The sequence below is a fragment of the Mya arenaria genome, chromosome 11 (assembly GCF_026914265.1).
Source record: "Mya arenaria isolate MELC-2E11 chromosome 11, ASM2691426v1".
NCBI lineage: Eukaryota > Metazoa > Mollusca > Bivalvia > Myida > Myidae > Mya > Mya arenaria.
In genome coordinates, this window is record NC_069132.1 from 23906529 (window position 1) to 23929984 (window position 23456).

Below are 23456 nucleotides of genomic sequence, written 5' to 3' on the forward strand. Positions count from 1 at the left end.
GGCTCTACCTTGTGTGTTTTGTTGTGGCCATATGGGCTCTACCTTGTGTGTTTTGTTGTGGCCATATGGGCTCTACCTTGTGTATCTTCTTGTGGCCATATGGGCTCTACCTTGTGTGTTTTGTTGTGGCCATATGGGCTCTACCTTGTTCGTCTTCTTGTGGCCATATGGGCTCTACCTTGTGTTTTTTTGGCCATATGGGCTCTACATTGTGTGTCTTTTGTGGCCATTTGGGCTTTACCTTGTGTGTCTTTTTGTGGCCATATTATCTCTACCTTGTTTGTCATCTTGTTGCCGTATTTCACCAACCTTGTGCCTTCTTGTGGCCATATGGTCTCCATCTTGAATGTTTTCTTGTGTACATATCATCTCAACCTTGTTTGTTTGTTTGTCGCCATACGGTCTCAACCTTTAGTGTCTTCTTGTGGCCACATGGTATCTCTACTTTGTGTGTCTTCTAGTGGTCATATGGTCTCTTTATTGTGTGTCTTCTTGTGTCGATATGGGCTCTACCTTCCTGTGGCCATATGGTCTATATCTTGTGTTGTTTCTTGTGGCCAAATGGTCTTATCTTATGTGTCTTGCTGTGGCCATATTATCTCAACCTTGTGTCTTGTGACCATACAATCTCAACCCTGTTTGTCTTTTTGGGACCCTACGGTTACGGTTTGTGTATTCCAGTACACACACACACACACACACACACACACGCACACACGCACACACACACACACACAAACGCACACTCATGCACGCACGCATGCATGCACACGCACAGCACACAGAGAAAAAGTCACTATGACATTGACACCCAAATTTATAGGGAAAATCTCCTGACCATGACCAATGTGCATAATAAGTTTGAAAACCTTTTACCAAGTCAGTCGACAAAGTAATCTCTGTGTCTGCAATGATTAACAGGCAACACAATAATACCACATTTGAATTGGACCTTCACCTACATGCATACTAGCCATATCTCCCAGCAGGGAGAATAATCCCTCATAGCATGTATAGATCAAACTGTACATTCTAGACACAATCTTCTATACATTTTTAAGTAGTAACAATCAATAATTTGATGGCAATAAAAGGCCACAAATATTCTTATAAATTGAAAACAAAATTGATTTGGTGCATGATTGCATGTTGATTTAATTCAGCACTGAACGTTTATTCAAACATCAAACATGCATTCAGCATTATACAAAATTCCACAACAAGTCAATATATACATTTATAACAAACATTTTGATCCAATAATATCATAAATGTTATTGTTGAGGGTAACAACAAAATCAACACACTTCAAAGTAAATTAAGCGACTATCTAGTGTTGTCTCATAGGGTCAATAACTCTGTCGTGTTGTTTATCATGTGCTTTGAGGACTGTAAATTGCTAAAAGTTTGTAAATGTTTAATATCCATAATATTTTCCATATTGATCAATTCCACAATTGAAAGTCAAGCCAAGTATTAATGTACTGCAGCCAATTGTATAAAACAGGCTTACTCTTTGGATTGGTCAAAATTAGCCAAAATGATTGTTGATTGGTTAATAGTTATCCAATAATTACTATGATCCATCCATTATTTAAACTTCAAAAATGCCCAAATGATCAAATGAGGACAACTATTAGCTGCTTGCCAGTGACTAAAAAAATTGTGTCACAAAATTTTAACTTTACAGAATTGGCCAAAGCATAGAAGCCACAAAAGATTACCGGTACCATGAAATTGAAACAATCTGCACAAACTGCTGGTTCCTATCCTACAACAGTAATGTCTGTTTCAGAAAGCAACAATTATATCACAATAGAAAAAAGGTACAAAAAATGTATATGCACAAAGTTTAAAACATTTGAGATGGTTTCGTTCAGTCAAGTAACCCTATATATAATGCCTATGAAAAAATAAATTGATCTTTCACTATTTTTCAGCAGTGCCGTTTTCAACTCTTTGTATGCATATAATGAAAAATGAGTAGTTAAACAAATGTTATAATCTAACTGTTATCTGAAATATTACACTTTGTTAGTGTTTATCAAAATTACCGATATTTTTGTCTTAAATACATACTGTATTTACGGTAAAGCGTCATCAAATGAGGATCCCTATGAAAATGTTTTGCAATCTGTACAATCATTGTCTCCCTTTTGTCATTATTCTAAGATATGCTACACTATTTTTATATATTTTAAAACTCTCATTAAAAAAGAACACCTTTCATGCGCTATGTATATGCACCATTTACTGAAAGCACCATTAAATGAATAAACTTTAATCTGAATTTATATAAGATAATGAATGAACAATGTTGAAGACATGAAAGAACACTTATGGCCGGTCATTCAGCTCCGGGTTGTGTCTAAAGACATTGGTTGTAAATACACCATACATAAGCTTGAACGGAAGCCTGGTTTGGTAAAACTACACCAGTTTGATTATACTCCAATTAACAAGACCCTACTAAAATTTTGAGAGAAGAAAATTGTAGGTGTCTTGAGAAATGATAAATTTATGGTTCTGGAACCAGCAAATATAGCAGTAATTAAGCCAGTCATAGGTATAGATACTTTAAAACTAATGATAAATCCCTTGAAATTACTCTATTACTTTTAATGCATAAATTGGCAACTACCAGACATTGATGCCAGATATGTAAATGATTGGTTTTCATGATCAGGAAATAAGAATGTGATATTGTTTTACAAATAAATAAGTAAATGATACGATGCTTCATGGTGGTAAATGCAGTTCATAATACAACTTTCAATATTCTTAAACATAAACAAACATAAAAAAACAGGAGATGAAAGTGAGATTTTACAACAGAAATGCAAAAATGGCTGATAATTCAGACAGTCTTAAAAATAAACATTGCATCAACTAAAAGTCTGTCAGAAATAGAAAAACACAACAACAGCAGGGGATTATTCATGACCCACAAACTTATAGGGGAGTATTCAATAAACATATTAGGTCATTTTTAACTCGAGTCATTCAGCTTGTTTTATTCATATCTCACCAAATGAAGAGAGGTGTTGTACTTTTTTTAAACATTAAAGTGTATGTCTTAAATAAAAAAGTCCATGAAAGGGCAGTATATCAGATATCTAGTTATTATATCAAAATGACCAGTGAGATAGTTAAGTAAGGAAATAACTTGAAATGTTTTCCCAATACCAGCCCAGTACCTCATAATTTTATATTTAAGGAACAAGTTTACCTTTAAGCAAAGACTTGTAAGAACAGGAAACTGCGCATCCTTCTATAAGGCCTTGCTGAGACTGTTACCAGAATACAACAGAAGTGCTCACCTTATCACAACCAATAAATGGTTTTGTAAGTCTATAGCCATATCAACAACTAAGTCAGTGTAAACAACTTATGAAGTAAAAAAAACAATCAACACCTTAATTAAACAAAGTCTTTTAAACATTATTTCAATCATAATAGTACAACAGAAGGAAACATTCAACATTGATTTTTCACTTTTGGGGATTAGTAGCGTTAAACATTTCAATGTTTGAGATGTTTACGTTGGTACCTCTATCAGAAATTTGGGCTGTAGCCCATAATACACTATTAATTTATTTAAAAAACATACATATCTATTCCAACAGTATTAAAGCCATTGCATCACATTATCATAAGCAATTTTGAAGTGACACTGTTAAGTGACACTGTCACTCCAATTTTGTTTATTATCCAACCCCAATCCCCCCTCTTCCAACATAAACTAACCATATGAACGTCACATTGGTAAACGTTCTCTCTATCTTTTCACAGAGCAATACACTGCTTGAATTCTAAATTTTGTCTCGTACTTTAGCAAAAGTGAACTGACAACATGGTCTATTTTCCGCTATCATTTTTAGCCATAAGTCCAAACAGAGCTTCAATGTTCTTAGCTATAGTATCAACAAACACAAGCCTGTCCTTGGGGCGAGGTCTCACAGGTTCATCGTCCCCCTGACCACGCTGCCCCTGACTAGACCCTGCACTTGACCCCGTCCCGTCCAGGCTCTCCCTACGTGTACTGGGTCCTGGCTCAGGAGAATCCTGTCTTGTCACCGGCCTTGGTGATCCTAGGCTCTCCTTGATGTCAGGTATCCCGGATTTTTGGCTTTCTGTCTCTTTAGTTGTCTCCTTTTTCTTCCCGTCTTGCTTTGAACTATTTTTCCCTTGACTAGGTGGAGTGAGTTCAGTTTTCTCATTTTTTGCCCCCATTCTTGCCTCTTTTTCACTCCCACTGTCCTCTGTCATTTCAGAGTCAGGTTTTGAAACTTTAGACTGAGAGTCACTATTGGGCTCCGTTTTTTGAGATTTCTTGTTGCCTTTCTTTACTGGATCCTTTCCCTTGCTTCCCGAAGAGTCTTTGGATGAGTCGGAAGACATTCTTCTCCTCTTGGAAGGAGTCTCACCTGAAAATATAGATGTATATCATATCATGCAAAAGATAAATGCAAAGCAAGCAATTCCAATGTTCGTATATTGTTTTCAGTTATCAGTTTTTACTCAACACAGTTTTATCAAGTCTTATGGGACTTGCTACACAATCCCATGACATGAGGCTATAGTCTTGGTGAACGTATCTACTAACTTTTTCAAGTAATGGCAAAAAGATGAATCTGCACAGAGAAAACATCTCTTATGCCACCCAAAACAAGGCTATAACAATATTTTTACATTATTCTTTGAAAAACAGAGAAGCTAACAAACAGCACTGTATGCTTTTCTTGTAAACCTTTACACTTGGCTACTTCATCCTTACAAAAAATTGTCTTATGCACTTTAAATCATATATTCACTTTTTGTAAATCGAAAGACAACAGACCTGAATCTTCCTGCGAGCTGCTATGACTGTCCTGTGAGACTGTCCTCCGTCGCTGGCGTGTGTCTGAACTGCTGTCCCCAGACTCCCTCGCAGCCTCCAACCCCTGCAGCTGCTGTTGTTGTTGTTGTTGCATCTCGTGGCACACATCCTGGATATACTGCATACTCTCGTACAACATGCTGTTCACGCTGCGAGGAGGCTGCACGGAGTAGATCAGTAGCAGGGCTCGTACATCCTGGGGAAATACACTGAAATGCTTACTTCAACACTTCTACTATTCATAGTTTTTACTAACACTTAACTTACAAACACAACAAAGCTAGAAGGACTGAACTATTTTCTCAAGATAATATTTTTCATACAAAATTCTATTGCATTCATTATTGATGTAAAAATAACCTACATGTGTCGTTGGAAGAATAAAATTGGAAACAAAACAAGAAATACACTATAAACAAAATATACAAGAAAGGGAATGTATTTTGAATCCAGTAAATCATACTAAATGTTCACCTACATAGTGATCATGTAAGGAGTCAAGCAACAAGAACGCTGCTTTATACAGTGTACTATCATTGCTTTGAAGAGATCCATAAAAAAAATTTGAAAAACAGGATTTCATTTTGCAAATCTGATGTTGTTAAATCATCAATATACACATACGCTGACTGTCAAGCAATAATTGCATGATATACTATAATAACTATGTAATTATTTATATTAGTAAAAGTCCCTGATGCAAATTGAAAAACTGACCATATATCTACCTTTGAAATAATTAAATATATATAAAACTTCTTTACAGAAATGATTCATTAAAATAATAATAAAATGGACTGATTTTCAATATGAATAGAATCAATACATACCGGTACAATCGTTACAAAAAACACAAATAGTTGAAATTTAAAACTATACAAAAGGGTTAATTTTTAAGATATCTGGACAGCAAAAGTTTACACAAATTGTTTTATTACCCCAGCAATGCGACGCAGTATGTTGGACATCTCCCTTTCTGACTGTGCATTCTCCAGGGTAGATTTCTCTGCAGTTACTGAGGCGACAACAGAGTTGAGAAGGTGACGACCTTGGTCACTCAACACCTGCTCATGCACCTGAATAAAAAGCACAATAAATGGGTGTTCATGTTTACCTTACAAAGCGGGCGCCAACCCTAGTGAAAATATCAGTTTTGAGAGCTTATAGGGGATGATGCACCAACAGAAATTAAGGCTGCTAAGAGCTAGTTATACATATGTACTTCCGGATTGAGCAAACTGTAACTAGTTTTTTGATGTTAATATTTTTAAAGTTACCTTGATCATTTTTTTGAGTTATGGTCAAATGTTTGCATGATGATGAACCAAGGCTGTTGAGAAATATCATTCAAAAGAATGGTACATACAAACATTTACTGGCCAAATCAGGACTGGTTTTTACCCATGAGAATGATTCGTATAAGCTTTCAGCTGCCATCATAATCCAGCTAAATTATATTGGTCTTACTTTGGGGAAAAAGTTGCAGAAGAACTGGTAGATGTTTGGATTGTTGAGTGACAGTCTCTCATCCATGAGCACGGCGTCCACATAGTCAATGAAGTAGGTGCTTGAACACAATAGCTTGATGAAATTCTTGTCCACCTGCAAATATGGAACATAATGTATTTTTACAATTTCTAGTACAGTAGGGCTTGAGAGATAGAATTCACTTTAACAACACCCGTTAAATCTATTTTTGGTGTTGTAGAAAATTAAATATTTATGAATATTTTAGATTCAACATTGTACAAGTTTAGTTATTTTACATAAGGACAAGATGTTTTGGCTAGTGTTTCAAAATCTGCAGTCTAAATCCACATATTTAAGCTCTAGACCTAAAGTACTAAATGATAGCAGTCAGTGGTATAAATGTCCACTTTCACGAAAGAGGTTGTAGGTATCAGCCCCACATGGTTCTCTTGTCCTCAAAATATCTTGTTTTCATTCATTCTCTTTTACACCAATATTGGTTTCAATCAAGTATAATGATATAAGCCCTTTACAAACTAAAGGTAACAGTATAAACTAAGCTTCTAAGCTCTCTTAAAATTACATGTATTTCATGATACAATCACTAACCTCTGTGTGGTAGATCTCGTACCAAAGTTTGGAAAAGTATGGCGAGTGTAGCGGAACTCCCTCAAATGCTACCATTGCACCTGAAAGCAGCAGAAATATTCACTCTTCTGCATCTTGAATAAGAAACCAGAGCTGCCAACATATGCCAAAACCATTATTGCAATATATTACGAAATGCAGAATTGGTACTGTAATATATTGTGATACTAATCATACATTGCAATATTTTTTGGCAAAATTAAATACAAATCATTTCATGCCGCACAAGACATAGAAACCTCATTTGTTATTAACACTCTCTAATCATGGAGTGTACAACAACAAAATGTTAAATGTTAAAAAAATGTTAAAAAAAAAATTACTCAATTAGATAGAAACCAATTCAGACAAAAAGAAAATGTAACTTTTATTTATTATAAACAAGAGTTATTGAACCAAATTAGTGACTGTATGACCATTTTTAAGATGGGTCTATACTCACTGAATGTGATGATGGGTTCTGTTAGTATCTGTTGATTGACTGCCACCCGACACATGAGGTCCACCATGGAATGGTACGGACCAAAAAACTCCTGCAGTGACTGATCGTATGTCTCATCTACGCCCTGGGGAAATATAGAGATTGTTTGGTTAGTTTATCTACGCCACATGAGGTCCACCATGGAGTGGTACGGGCCAAAAATCTCCTGAAGTGACGCATCATATGTCCCATCTACGCCCTGGGGAAATATAGAGATTGTTTGGTTAGTTTATCTACGCCACATGAGGTCCACCATTGAATGGTATGGGCCAAAAATCTCCTGAAGTGACGCATCATATTTCCCATCTACGCCCTGGGGAAATATAGAGATTGTTTGGTTAGTTTATCTACGCCACATGAGGTCCACCATTGAATGGTATGGGCCAAAAATCTCCTGAAGTGACGCATCATATTTCCCATCTACGCCCTGGGGAAATATAGAGATTGTTTGGTTAGTTTATCTACGCCACATGAGGTCCACCATGGAGTGGTACGGGCCAAAAATCTCCTGAAGTGACGCATCATATGTCTCATCTACGCCCTGGGGAAATATAGAGATTGTTTGGTTAGTTTATCTACGCCACATGAGGTCCACCATGGAGTGGTACGGGACAAAAATCTCCTGAAGTGACGCATCATTTGTCCAATCTACGCCCTGGGGAAATATAGAGATTGTTTGGTTAGTTTATCTACGCCACATGAGGTCCACCATTGAATGGTATGGGCCAAAAATCTCCTGAAGTGACGCATCATATGTCTCATCTACGCCCTGGGGAAATATGAAGATTAAACTTATTTGGCGAAACATACATGTAAAAATTTAAGTAAAATCTGCATGCATCATTTCTCTCCTCAACAGTCTGGGGATATATAAAGCCCCATGTATATGGAGTTTGTTTGGTTCATACTAAATGGTATTAATTTACAATTGCATGAATAATCAAATCCAAAGAATTAAACTGAACATATGAACATGTCATTCATTTTAGTTTTGGCACACTTGAATAAGATCAATCTTCTTATTGGCTTATATATTGTAGTTCAAATTGGAAATCAATGACTGACCTTGGATGCCTCAAGCTGTGTGGCCTGCAGAAGCATGTTGAAGTGGGGGCGTGGTGGCCGTATATTGGACTTGGGGCCGATGGGTTTCTGGCCCCGCCGAGGAAAATAAGGGCCATTTGCCACTGGAAGAATGCAAGGGTGGTATTTTATTGAAGAATTCGTTGAACATGCATGCATTTATATTAAGCACAGAACCAAAAAGTTCTTGCAGCTATTGGTTTTGTAATTCCAAAACTTATGAGGCAGCTTTTTAAAAAAAAACTCAAATCATTTTGATTAAGTCATATTCATGAACAGATTACTACAGACATGAAAGTCTTCTGGTTGAAACACAAAGGCAATACCTGTAAGACAAGTCACACTAGCACTTACATGGGATGTTTGTATCCTGGCACGAGAGATGGGCCTGGGTCAGTATGGGCACGAGAACGTTGATACACTCACTCTGGTAGTTCAGTATCATCTCCTTCAGCACATCTAAAACAAGTATATGTGTGAAATGCAAACACCTAATAAATCCATCCATCTTGACAAATTAAATTTTCCCGTCCATGGCAAAAAACTTGTTATACTCTATCAAACATGTAATAAAAAATGATATTAATATTTCAGCAGCAGGTTTCAAACTCATTGCCTAACTAATTTCATGACCACAATTTAAAGTTATGTTGCAGAATAGGTCATATTACATTATGGTGATAATGGATGAATAAAAATGCCATAAAGGGCATAAATATTAGAATATCAAGAATTAAAAGTTAAACGTCCATCTATTTCCATTACTAATATTCAGAGTCCTCTTCAAAAAGGCCTGGTCACACCTCTCTCATTACCATACCTATGGTGATTTTGCGTATTTCAGGGGGCGTATATGAGTTCAGCAGAGTGACAAGTTTCTTGATTACAGTGGATTTTTCATCCCAACTGTGTACACAAGCCTTAACATCTGATGACTGGGGACCTACAATATGAGAAACATACAAGTATACCTGGGTATACCATCAAATACATATCGATAAAATTATCAATGAAACTACATGTAATCAATACATCTAAGCATAAAACATAAATCTATTTGGTCTGTTCCATATACTCATAATGATGATGATGATGATGATGACAAGGGATAGATGTTAGTGATAGATAAGGTGGTCTTTTGAAACAAGTGTTCATCTCTCACCCAAGAGGTCATAGGTAGGAGCCCAGCAAAGAGTTCTTCGCAAAGGCCTCTCAAAAAGGACAACAATACTGGTTTCTTCTGAGAAAACATATTTAAACAGGATTTAAATCAGTTAAAACCATTTCACAATTATCGGTACGATAAAATAAATTTATATAAACAAAATAAGAATATGATAGCAGGGAGCCGTTACCTTTTTTCTGCTCAACATAGGTCCGAGCGTTCTTGAGTGCACTGAGAAGAATGGAGAGCAGGTCAACTATATCTCCGGTCACATGACACGCTGTGGCCTCGTGGTACATCACATGCAGCGTGATGAAGGCCTGTTAAACAATACCATGGGTGAAAATGTTTTACAAAGAACATATCCTTAAACAAGAAACGCCGCAATGCGATGAAACCAGGTTTTAAATGATTGACAGAAGAACTTCAGCCTGTGTCTGTTTTTCTATTTTTAGTAACAGTGACCTTGACCCTAGGGACCCCAAATGCAATCCATTGAAAGGTATCCATAAAGTCTTCCTTTATACAAAGTTGTGTCAGGATATGTCAACTGTTTTTTCTATTTTTAGTAACAGTGACCTTGACCTTGAATCTAGGAACCCAAAAACGCAATCCCATGAAAGTATCCATAAACTCTTACTATAGACCAAGATTGTTCAATATATATCAACCCTAACTGAAGTTATTCAGTTTCAACCATTTTTCTATTTTTAGTAACAGTGACCTTGACCTTGAATCTAGGGACCCCAAACGCAATCCAATGAAATGTATCCATAAACTCTTCCTATCTACCTGGTTTGGTCAAGATATGTAGACCCTGTCTAAACTTATTCAGTTTCAACTGTTTTCTATTTTTAGTAACAGTGACCTTGAATCAAGGGACCCAAAAACGCAATCCCATGAAAGGTATCCATGAACTCTTTCTATAGAAAAAGTTTGGTCAAGATGTGTCAACCCTAACTAAAGATATTCAGTTCGAACTGTTTTTCTATTTTTAGTAACAGTGACCTTGACCCTAGGAACCCCAATCGCAATCCCATGAAAGGTACCCATAAACTCTTTCTATAGACAAAGTTTGGTCAAGATATGTCAACCCTAACTAAAGTTATGCAGTTTCATCTGTTTTTATATTTTTTAGTAACAGTGACCTTGACCTTGACCCTAGGGACCCCAAACGCAATCCCATAAAGGTCTCCATAAACTCTTCCTATAGACCAAGTTTAGTCAAGATATGTCATCCCTAACTAAAGTTATTAAGTTACATTTTTCTATTTTTAGTAACAGTGACCTTGATCTTGATCCTAGGGACCCCAAACGCAATCCCATGAAAGGTACCCATAAACTCTTTCTATAGACCAAGCTTGGTCACGATATGTCAACCCTTCCTAAAGTTATTCAGTTTCATAGGTGAGTTTGACGCCGCCCGGCCGCCCAAACAACGACGTTTGCCATACTTATAACCAGGTTTCACTATGTTAAAACCTGGTTAAAAAGTATGATCAACAGGACAAATTGAAACCCTTTATAAAGACAGAAGCTATACCTCAACAATGCAGTAGCCGTTGACAGTACAATGGGTTTTGATACCTAGCTTAAAAAGACATAATGCATATTTATCTAAGACACTATTTTAATTAACCAACGGAAGTAGTTGTATTTGATTAAAAAGAATGATAAAAAATTGCCTGCATAAAATTCTAGACCCTTAAAATGAAGATAGCACTGGGAAGTCTTATGTTACCTCTCCCAGTTTCTGAAGGCCCTTATGGTAGAGCACCACCAGTCTATCACTCTCAGTCTCTACCAGGATCTTCAGGGCACTGAAATAACATATTCACATGCACCATTAACTTTTTAAATTTACACCTTTTCTCTCCTAAGCTTTACAATTACAGTTAATCTTGGGATATTGCAGATTTGTTTAAGTCCAGATATCAAAATATGGATAATTAAGATTTTTCTATACTAAGCTATTTGAATTTAGAATTTGTTCTTAGTTTTGCATATTGGTTTAATTCTGCAAAGTATATCAAAATATAGATTTACCAATGCTTGCCAATGATAAAGTAACTGCTTTACAAAATTTAAACCTTGCATATTTGAATAAAAGCAAAATGTCATATAAACAAGATCTTGCACCCACTCACCAAACTAGGGTCTGCCAACCACTCCTAGCATCTAAATGCTGCAGATACAGCTGAATGGTGTTTCTACGGAAACTGTTGATGGCCTTGACCTCTTCATCCGTGCAGTCCGGGTAGCGGGTCACCATCAGCCGCATCATCTTGAACAGTTCCTCCACAGCCTGATAAAAAATAAAGATTACAAGAAATCCTAAAGAGGTCAATGTAAAAAGCTTCAGGTCAAGTTTGAAAGAAATTGGCTATGCCTTTACAGACAGGAATTTATTTAAAGAAATTGCTGATGATGCACAACAGACAACAAGTCATCACAATAGATCAATATGAGCACAAAATAAAAAGCTTGAGGTGAACATCGACATTTTATACACATCCATATTTAACCACAGAACCACAAGCCGAGGCAAATGCTCACCTGTTGTTTATTATTCTAGTAGATAAACATGAATAGCTTGACTATCATTTAAAATGAGTTATGGGTCGCCATATCCTCATGTATGTATTGTCACTAAAAACATGTTTCATGTGGATATCATTAATGATTTTTTAATAATTGGTAAGGTCAATGTGTCAGCATGCTTACAGACATCAAGAGTACAAGGTCTTAAAAATTTTCTATTTTAAAAACAGACAAGCTAGAAAAGTTAAATGTGGACAAAGCTATAACTTGGGTTTCTAAAAAATAACCAACACAGAGTTTACATACCCCAGGGTATTGTCCAGGGTAGGGTGTGATGTTCTTGAAAGCCCACAAGATATTCTGATGTTGGGCAAGCTGGCGTGTGAACAGTCGGGACTGCTGACAACACATGCGAAGGAGACCGTAGTAGGCTGGCAAGGTAATTCGGTTAAATATCATCACATCCTGGTCTTCATGGTCCGCTCTGCATGGTAACAAAAAAATAAGATATTTGTATTGTCCTACAGAGCCTTTATATTTAGAAAGACAAATATTCATTTTGCATGAATTGCAGAATGTTATGACGTCATTGTTCATTTCAATGCTGCACTCTGTACAACACAATGGTTAGCAATGTTTCATATATATGCCATTCACAAATATAAACTGCCAAAAACAAAACATATACAAGAGGCACATCAGTGCCTGTGCTCCACTGGCCAAAAGGTTCAAGCAAAGACCACCTAACGAACATTTACGTCAAGTTTCATAGAAATACAATCATCAATTTTTGAGGAGAAGTTATTTAATTATTTTTTTTACTTTAATAGCTCTGGCTGCCATGTTGTGCAGTGGACCGAAATGATTTGGGCAATTTGAGTAAAGGAGCACCAAACAAACATTTCTGTCAAGTTTTATCGAAAAAAGGTCATCGGTTTCGATGACAAGTCGTATAAAGTTTTTTTTTATTTTTTAGCTCTGGCAGCCATGGTGTGCAGTGGACACTGTTTGGGCTATTTTGGTTAAGGACTACCCAAGTAACATTTCTGTCAAGTTTCATTGCAATACGATCATCGGTTTCTGAGGAGAAGTCGTTTAAAGGTTTTTCTATTTTTACCTCTGGGGGCCATCTTGTGCAGTGGACCGAAACCATTGAAGCAAATTTGATAAAGGACCATCCAAGGAACATTTCTGTTAAGTTTCATCAAAATCTGATCATCGGTTTCTGAGAAGATGTTCTTTAAAGGTTTTTCTATTTTTTTGCCCTGGCAGCCATGTTGTGCAGCGGACCGGAACCATTTGAGCAATTTTGGTTAAGGACCACCCAAGGAACAATTCTGTCAAGTTTCATCAAAATCTGCCTATCCGTTTCAGAGGAGATGTCGTTTAAAGATTTTGATATTTTTAGCTGTGGCGGCCATATTGTGCAATGGACCAGAACCATTTGAGCAATTTTAATAAAGGACCACCCAAGGAACATTACTGTCAAGTTTCATCAAAATCTGCCGAACCGTTTCAGAGGAGATGTCGTTTAAAGATTTTGCTATTTTTAGCTCTGGCGGCCATATTGTGCAATGGACCGGAACCATTTGAGCAATTTTGGTAAAGGACCACCAAAGGAACATTACTGTGAAGTTTTGTCAAAATCCGCTTATCAGTTTCAGAGGAGATGTCGTTTAAAGTAAAAGTTTACGCACGCACGCACGCACGCACGACGGACAATCTGTGACGACATAAGCTCCATGGCCTTCGGCCAGTGGAGCTAAAAATCACACATCTACATATAAAGTTTCAAGTTGATAACTCTTATGTTCTACAAGATATGCCCCAGACAAAACTATAAGCATGAAAATTAACAAAGAGCAATAACTCTAAAAATATGGAAGCAAGAGTAACAGTTCTTGTGCACTGCACTTGCCCTCAATGAGATCTATCTACATATGAAATTTCAAATTGATACCACTAATAGTTTACAAGATATTCCCCCTACATGAGAAAACGGGACGCGACCGCCATCGCCGCCGACAAAAGTAACCCCTATATGTCGCCTAGTCAGGCGACACAAAAAGGATCTCTATCTTGCACCACACATATGTCGCCTTTATGTGCCAAACATCTGTAACATGCTATTTCAAAATCCCCCCTTGCATAACAAAGTTTCAGACTGCATATATGCACCATTCTATAAGAATGAACCTCAAGACCCTATAACTTTGAGGTAGGGTAGTGGGATGTGCATGCGGCACGTCACCTTTATTTTAAAATCCCTGAATGCATAAGCTTTCAGCTTTGACACAACCACCTTTACTAGTGTATATGTAACATTCCATGATGATTAACCTGTAAGTGTTACCTTGACCTTAAAGGAAGTGACACATCAACATCACATGCCAAGCTTCTGTGTCATGTTATTTTAAAATCTCCCCTTGCATGACAAAGTTACAACTAGAAAACAACCAGGTATACTTGATGAGAATATATGCAGCATTCCATAATGATTAACCTCTATGAGTGACCTCCGGATAGCAATGAGGGTTCTTTAACGCGCGTATCCTTTGCGTGCCTTACATCTATGCTACGTTATTTCAAAATGTTAAAGCCAATGTATATACCAGGACTCGAACAAAAATTTAACAAGAGGATGTATGCACAGATGGATGGTGTGATTCTAATTTATATGCTCACCTCAATAAAAATGCCCCATAAAATATATCTTTAGTTTAATAAATTAGTTCATATCAATATAATTGTATAGTTTTGTAGAATAAAATAAAGACTTTTCGTTCTTCAAAATCTGGTTATTTTCAGACAATTGAAAATTTCCACTTAGTTTCTTGTGAATATAGGCATGCATCAGCATTTTATCTTTTTCAGAATCTCCATCATTGTGAGCCCCTACTTACAGTATATATGTGAAGGGTATGTGTTTGCACACATGGGGGTTGGTGATGATCAACTTCACGTTTTCCGCACAATCCTGACAAGCCTGGTACCAGAACAGTAGCAGGGCCTGAAAACATACAAGGTCACCACTTTATTCTCATAAAACATTGCAAGAACAAATTTACCACAGTATAGAAATGTAAACCTTAACATGTACATTATAGTTCTAAATCTGTGAGAACACATTTCAATTTCAACCTACGTGTTGAAAGGGCATAGCTAACGGAACGACTGAGCTGACATGACTAGTTATTGAACCTGACAAAGTTTTCTGCCCATACCCATTCTGACAAGACCAATTTTGGGTAATTTCTTTAATCAAAGGGTGATAACTCTTGAATGACACAAGCGATACTGCTGGTTATCAAACTTGTACGAGATATTAGCCATATTCACATTCTGGCCAAATTTGGAGATGAATGGATAAAGGATTCTTAAATTATTAATCGGTCAAGACCGATTGAAGTAATTTATATAATTATAAGGCAAGTGACTAAAGCGATATGGTTGGTTATGGAACTTGTCTGAGATATTCTGCCCATACACATTCTGACCAAATTAAGTAACGACTGGACAAAGGCTTCTAAAGTTATTGATCGGAAAATATACTCGACAAATCTTGCCCACCCATACGCCACAGGTGAAATTATTATGTGTCCCATTTTATGAATGACCATATAAAAAATCTTACAGAGGTAAATATTATGCATTTTTTAAGTAAATATTACGCATATGGTAAAAAATGTGAGCTGAGCATTAATCCTGTATTAAAAGACTTTTGAGAATTTGCAGCCAGTAGTTAGGTCATTGCATCAAGAATGTATCAACGTCCCTGTGTTACTATTGTCCAAGGACCTATTTTCTCACCTGTTTGTTGTGGTGCATGGAGATCTGGGGCTCTGACAGTTTGGGTTGGAACAAGTTCCAGAGATCATTGAAGTGGGGTGAAAACTGCAACAGAAAAAACAACACTCTGGTAAGCATGTTTTCATTTCAACAAAAGCTGAACAAGAGCTAAGTTTATGGATGCTCATAGGATGTTTTCGAAGTTGGCATAAAATATTAACATTAAAAGCATAATAACCAAATGCAAAACAAAGCTCTTGTAAGAATGTATTCATCTCAACAATAGCTTATGAGAGATCAGGTTACGGATATCAATGCTCATAGGATGTTTTTCGCAGTTAACGCATAAAATATACCATTAAAACGTTGCCAAATGTCATATAACTTGTAAAGTATATTAAAATCTATGCTCACCATGAGTTTCTCATGCTTAGAGACTAGACAATACTGCATGACTGTGAAGTAGCATATGAGTTTTGCCGTGCCATGGGTCTGGGGGTCGACATACAGACGACAGTGAGGCAGGAGAGACAAAAGGTGCTCAAATATCTTGTGTAGAACCATCAATGCTTCACTCGACATCTGTGGATATGAAAGAGAAACATAAGCTCACATCTCATATCAAAATGGATACACATATACTAGTCAAATATCTTGTGTACAACCATTTACCTCTTTACTCAATATTTGGGGGTTAGTTATGGGTAGGGTCAGAAACTAACAGATTATCATTATTGCAATCCCAAATAAGCCAGGGAAAGCTATGAAACACAACGTTCCAACTCACATCTTGTAAAACAAAAAGTTCAATAAAGCAAACATAATTGCTCATCTGTTTGTATTTTTTTCTTTCAAAAAGGGAAATTACTAAAAAAACATAAGCAAGACTTAAAGCCCTAGCTATAAATGTGGCTGTTGTCACTTGAAAGATTTTTACTAACTTAAGTTCAATTTGAATATCTTCAACTTTTTTTGAGAAATAGCCATGGTCAAAGGTTCTGCATGATAACACCAAGGCTGTCACTATACCAATACTAAACTAGACGCGCTGAGAAGTACATATACTTACAGAGAGTTCCCTCTGAGGAGAGAGGACGCTGCGAGATGTCCGGTACAACTGTCGGAAGTGGTTACTGGGTACCAGGGATATCAACAGGCCACCTGCCGCTGTAATACACAATATCAAGGCTTGAATCACAGGTTTTTGGACTTCCCTCATATTTTAACTTATTCATTTCTTGATTCTTCACACTTTTTAAATAACATTTTAAACAATGCATTGAATATGATTGAAATAGTATTGCACAATAAAGCTAAGTACAAAAATAATGAACTATTTTGTATTTTGCAGTGGGAAATGTATATTATGAATTCTCAGTAATTCTAACATGATATGTTGTCAACTGAAATATATCCTATTTTGTTGAACGATAACATTTAAGAACAAAATGGACAAAGGGCATCTTACGATCTTAAATTGTGTTCTTTCCCAAGAAAACTAGTTCTAAAATAATTTTAATACCGAAACATGTATTATTGTTGAGTTGGAATATATAATTAGATGCATTGCATTTTGTTACCTTATAAAACATGGGTTTGGAGTTCTGATGTGAATGAAATTGAATTAAACTACAAACGCTTTCTTTGGCATGAGAATCATTACATACCATTGCGGACACGTGTGTTGTTATGCTTGATGAGGTAATGTTCCACCCAGGTTTCCATCTGGTTAAGCATGTAGTGGTTTGCCAGTTTGTTCCTTGTCACCTGGCTTCCCATCCACTCCAGGCAAGATACCGGGCTGCACAGCGCCAACTGGGGAGGGAGGGGTTAGACACTCATTAAACTTTGCTGGAGCTCTTTAGTTAATACAAATTCTAAGCCAAACTGTTATGCTCAAACCCACACCCTCTTGGGTGAGAGGTGGACACCTGTGGCTTCATAGCTATCATAGGGTTTCATCTAGGCATTTGGACCATGGCTCCATGCTACCCTTTAGACTGCTAAAAATGCCAAGTGCTTAAGGGGTTCTGTTTAAAACACTGTATATTATATTTGTTGATGTTATAAGTGTATCCGTCACTTTTCAAAAATACTGGAAAACAAAAAGGCCAAGGTGCTTAAATTGTGCTCAAGCCTTTTTTATAATTAAAGGGCAATATGATTCTCAGGTGACTACAGGAATTTGGCTAGTTTCGGAACTCATCCTAGGTATCATGCCAATACACATTCAGGCCATATTTGGTGATTATACAAATGCTTGTACAGTTATTGATCGGACAAGACCAATCTTAGGTAATTTCTATAATTAAAGTGCGATATATAACTCTCAAGTAACAAGAATAATATGGCTTGCTATCAAACTTGTCAATGGTATGTCAATGGTATTATGCCCATACACATCATACACATTCAGACCAAATTTGATCATGACAGGACAAAGGTTCTAAATACTGGCCGCTGCCTGCCGAACCGCCTATCTGCCTGTGCTTAAGAGGTAAAACTATAATATGTCCCAATTTTTAAATGGGTCAATAAAAACATGAAAAGTATGTATTTGTTTAAAAAGAGCTCTTTCTCTAACACTATTTATGCTGGAGTTAAAGAACTGAAGTTGATTTCTTAAATTATTGTAAAACAAAAAAATAAAAATAAAATCATATATAATTTTGATAAAAGGGTCACCTAAGGAACATTTCTGTGAAAACTTTTTGTAATGGGCCGATGGTTTCTTAAGAAGTTTTTCAAAGTGTGCCATATAGTGGGGAAAAAAGCTTTGCCCTGGTGGCCATGTTTTTTATGAAACACAATGTGGAAGGAATAGTTGTTGAAGACGAACGAAAAAGGACAATCATATTATCACATATGCTCATTTTGAGCTAAAAATATTTGCCACACACTTGTGTTTTAGTTTCAATAAATACTATAAATGTCAGTGATTTCCTTTCTGATTATGCACATTATGTAATAGCTGACTATTCAAGGGACAAAACTGCAATATAGAGTGCACATTGCAGTGTGCATGTTTATCTATAAATAAAGTATATTTTAAAATAGATTAATGGATCCCAGAGTCCAGACTCCATGAATGATCTATTTTAATGTACTGCCTATTTTTAAACCAATGCTTTAACTGTTGCTAGAATAATAAATTAATGTGGTGTTTACTGAAATTTAAAAGAAAATCACACAGAAAATTGTAACAAAATCAGAAGAAAAATACTTAACTTTGCTTAGACCGAATTTAATGCTTAAACCAGCCAACAATGCATTTATAAAACAAGAAAAAGACTCTTTAATTTTAAAAATTAGATAAAACTTCTGTAAGAGTAGTGGGCTAGCTATATAAGCAGACAGCAACCCAGATAATATATTACCTTATTACACGAACACTTCCTAGAGCCAGCTGACTATATAATAATGCAAAAACGTGTTCTCAAAAGAAATGGAGAAAAAATGTGAAGTGTAGATAGCTGGTTGTAGGGCCCAAAGGGTGTTTCGGCCCCAGATTCTGGGGAAACCTGGCTTCTGGGGCCAATCTGGGGGTGTGGCAACACACTTCCCAGAAAAAAACCCGACCTACCACTCATCAAACATAAACCAAAGAAACATGCAGATCTATGCTACAGGTTAAACAAGTGTTTGCTTTTAGATATTTTTGAAAACACCAACAGTATTTACATCTGTTTACAAATAAATGGACTGCCCTTTATTCCAGTAACATGTTAAAATAAGCTCACCTCCCAAAACCTTTGCAGTATCAGCTGTGTGAAGGGAGGCATCCCTGGTGGTCCTCCAACAAACTCTACCAGCATCGACATCAGCTTGAAGAAGGGCTGGCATTGCTGTAAGGTAATAAATGTTTACAATTTTAAACAATATACATGTCACATGTATGCATTTTAACAAGAGTTTTTGGATATTTTAAAACTATAGCTTTTGCAAATTCTGGTATCATCAGCATCTGCTGTAACACTACCAATAGACGATTAGGAGTTTTAGCACTGTTTTGCCCCGAAATTCAATGACATTTTAATAAATAAATTTTCTCTTAGTAGAGGCCCCTTCATCAAACATTATCTTTTTCCATTCATTTTCATTCACCTTTAATAAATACATATGGCGACAATTTTTTTCTATGTTACACTATGTAAAGGAGACCTACATTTTAAATGCAAGTCATTGAATTTGTTCCTGTTTAAGAAAAAATGGTCTTAAGATATGTGTAACATTGTATGTAATTGTTTTTCAAATTGAATAAAACAAAAGAACCACCAGCGCATAGTTTTTGGATAGCCCGGCTAATAATGCTGGCGCCTACATTATGAAGGCTAGGACAATACCTAAACTTCTTTTCTTTGAAGAGAAGAGACAAGAAAATTAGGGCTACCATTATAGACACATATTGATAGCCTCACTTCAAAATGCTGAATCTGCATTTTTTTAGTTTTGGAATTTTTACATCACTAAAATTATAAAGGTGAGCTGCATCTAATAGCAAAATGCCGAGTAAATAGTCCAATAAGAAAATGGTGTTGTATCATGTGATCAAAATGTCGAGCAATGCTTGAACATCTCACAGAGAAGCAAAAATCCGAACCTTCAGATTGTAACCACAAAAATTGTAACTTCAGCATTTTGTAAAAATAAATGTGTGATCAAATTACCAAAATTAAAACTGAAAACTTTGCTTCTGAAAACATGGGATTTTGTAGCTTTGACATTTGGAAGTTAGGCCATCGATATACGTTTTATCTTCGGTGTACTAATGTAAAATGTACATACCTCTGGACTGAGCTTCTTTATTGCACCAAATATCATATTTACAATCTGAAAACATGATGTTATACATGGATACACAGAAGGACTGATATTTGTCTGATTGTTCAGGACTCTGTTAAAATTAACAACGTTGCCTAGATGTCATTGTTGTTAACTTCCAAATCTTCACTGCTCTGGAAGTTGCATGGATGCACATGTTACTGCAGTATTCCTTACAAGATTTGAGGCATCAAATTCTGCCGTGCTTGTTTCATTTGAATATATATGCACATCATAAAATATTTCACCAGTGAAAAGTTAACAATGATTTCTATAACAGCGTTGTTTACTTAAACTTAGTTCTGAACAATTGGCTCAATGACTAAACTTTTTACTCATATTGTTATAAACACGATGAACAAAGGCAAGACTTAAGCAATGAACAATAACTGATTCATTGATTGATAATGAACAATTTATTTAGACTCAATTTTAAGTTAAATGAAGATTAGACACTTTTTTTATTCATTTTAGCATGAGAAAAACACTGTTGAAAGCATTATTAAAACATGTTCTTAAAAATATCTACAAATTTATTTCAGAAATTGTTAAAATTGCTGAATTTATAATCTTTTAAAATGGCCATTTAGGCTAGAAAAAAGAATAACTCTAGATTCTCATCTCCGCACGCTGTTTAAGATCCTTACACTGACAAAGAAAACAGGCAGAAGCCAATACATACAGCATTTGCCAGGTTGTCGTTCCATCTGGACAGACTGAAGATGAGATTACATGTCTGCCTTACATTGATGTTGTCACGAATCTGGCTGAACAGGAATGGAAAACCCTGGAAATTCAAACATACACCTGACTTCATATGTACATTCATCTGGCATGTTATAAGTATAATTATATGCTTATTTTTTTTTGAGCATTCAAATGATTAAGAAGCTGACAAATCATCAGAAATGGTTTTCATTGGCAAAATTAATAACTAGAAGTGCCACAATACAACAAAAACAGGTTTTCCATTAGGGCAATCTGAAATTATAGCCAATTCATTTCTTGCATGAGTTAGGAAAAAGTAGCAGCCTTTATCTTTACTTTTATCAAAAACAACAACATTACTCTAGTTAAGTATCTTATGTAAAGTTTCCATGAATACTAACTTAAGTTACTGAACTAAGGTGGGCCATTGATTCAATCAGCACCCTTCCTACCTTGCTGCCTCCAATGATGGAGTTATAGTCCCTGTCTGAGATCTGTAACTGGTTGTCCTCGACACTGCGAGACTTCTCCACAAGTAACGAGATCAGAGCAATCATCTTCTCCAGGGACAGCGGCTTGTATACGTCATCTGGGATCGCTATAACATCCTCCTCTTCCTCATCATCAGATAGAATCTCAACCTACAGAGACATGATTGAATGTGATAAAAATTCAGGCAACACAAACAAAACAGATTTATTTCACAGGAACTGTGACATACTTATAGTTTATTATTATTATTATTAAAATTTTCAGTAGAGTTGCAGATCCCATACCTTAGCACTAAAACTACTAAGAGTCTTCCTGGATGGATATTAAATGGGGTCCCATGTGTCAGTGGGAACGTTTAAGAACCAGGGTAACTCTAAACAGTGCTAAATTTAAACAGTGTTACATTCTGTGTTTCACGGCTTTTTCACTTTCTTTAGTAGCTGTCAAATTTTGGCTACGTTCTAATTTGAAAACAGGTTTTAGACCCCTCCCCCCAAAAAACACAACATCAACATCATAGAACTTACATAGTTCTCTTGTGCCTTCTGTCCCATGTAGAAGTTGATCATGGTGGTGATGGAGTTGGTGTGAATGAGGAACATACACTCTGTGTCACCCATCTTGGCAAACTCGTACAGGAAAGCGAAATACTCCATCAGGTATTTGCTATGGGGACGCACACCATGCTCAAGCTAGGGTAAAACATAATGACAAATAAGTAACATTTCTTTTTATATGGCTCATATACATGTCAGTAAAATTCTAACTACTTGATCATTACCACAGATGATAAAATGTATGCAGTAAAGTATCATTGTAACTCTGAGAATGATAAGTAGATGTTGTACTTGGCCAATTTGTAACAAAAATCCAATATTACATACAAGATTAACATAGACATTAGAACCTCTGGCAGTGCCAGCAAGGTAGATTTCAGTCTGTAGAGAGGTAGATTTGGGTTCCGGCAAGGTAGATTCTACTGAAGGCTTGGACTCCCCAAGTTCTTCTGAGCTATTTATGTCTTTTTATGTGCAATAAACAAGATTAAAAAAACCTGTTCAATATTTTAGTCAGTTCATCATCGTAATTGAGATGACTGCAGGCACATTTTGAAAACTTGATGGCCTTTTTGTACATAAAAAAGGGAGATTTAAGGCCATTTTGTATCAAACATTTCTCTTTCTTCGGAAAATCTGTAGATCAGTATGTGGGTCCACAAATGGGTATTTTACTTACAATTGAAAGCATTTTCTTGATGAACCTAGTCACGCACGACTTGTTTCCCAACTGTGTGGTGTCTATCTCCCCGTCCTCACTGAAATATGCACATACAGAAATGTACAGAAAATGGACAGGTTTTCTAACTTTATGGACATCTT

The 23456-nt window shown here is 36.2% G+C and overlaps 1 protein-coding gene across 6 annotated transcripts in view; it reads right to left on the minus strand.

The window, feature by feature from the left end:
* Nucleotides 1-1144: 1144 nt before the first annotated feature.
* LOC128209682 (ubiquitin carboxyl-terminal hydrolase 34-like) overlaps nucleotides 1145-23456 on the minus strand; it is a 65395-nt gene continuing 43083 nt past the window's right edge. For all 6 annotated transcript variants that reach the window (XM_052913833.1, XM_052913829.1, XM_052913831.1 and 3 more), the window contains 24 exons: nucleotides 23314-23392; nucleotides 22605-22769; nucleotides 22038-22226; nucleotides 21560-21664; nucleotides 20842-20886; nucleotides 19797-19901; nucleotides 17724-17871; nucleotides 17126-17223; nucleotides 16471-16638; nucleotides 16078-16161; nucleotides 15171-15277; nucleotides 12574-12751; nucleotides 11874-12031; nucleotides 11468-11546; nucleotides 9917-10046; nucleotides 9382-9504; nucleotides 8916-9020; nucleotides 8544-8665; nucleotides 7440-7563; nucleotides 6959-7038; nucleotides 6347-6481; nucleotides 5818-5955; nucleotides 4841-5075; nucleotides 1145-4427 (listed from right to left, as the gene is read on the minus strand). In XM_052913833.1, the coding sequence (XP_052769793.1) occupies nucleotides 3859-4427; nucleotides 4841-5075; nucleotides 5818-5955; nucleotides 6347-6481; nucleotides 6959-7038; nucleotides 7440-7563; nucleotides 8544-8665; nucleotides 8916-9020; nucleotides 9382-9504; nucleotides 9917-10046; nucleotides 11468-11546; nucleotides 11874-12031; nucleotides 12574-12751; nucleotides 15171-15277; nucleotides 16078-16161; nucleotides 16471-16638; nucleotides 17126-17223; nucleotides 17724-17871; nucleotides 19797-19901; nucleotides 20842-20886; nucleotides 21560-21664; nucleotides 22038-22226; nucleotides 22605-22769; nucleotides 23314-23392 (3469 nt within the window). In that variant the 3' untranslated portion in view covers nucleotides 1145-3858. The remainder of the gene's footprint in view (nucleotides 4428-4840; nucleotides 5076-5817; nucleotides 5956-6346; nucleotides 6482-6958; nucleotides 7039-7439; nucleotides 7564-8543; nucleotides 8666-8915; nucleotides 9021-9381; nucleotides 9505-9916; nucleotides 10047-11467; nucleotides 11547-11873; nucleotides 12032-12573; nucleotides 12752-15170; nucleotides 15278-16077; nucleotides 16162-16470; nucleotides 16639-17125; nucleotides 17224-17723; nucleotides 17872-19796; nucleotides 19902-20841; nucleotides 20887-21559; nucleotides 21665-22037; nucleotides 22227-22604; nucleotides 22770-23313; nucleotides 23393-23456) is intronic.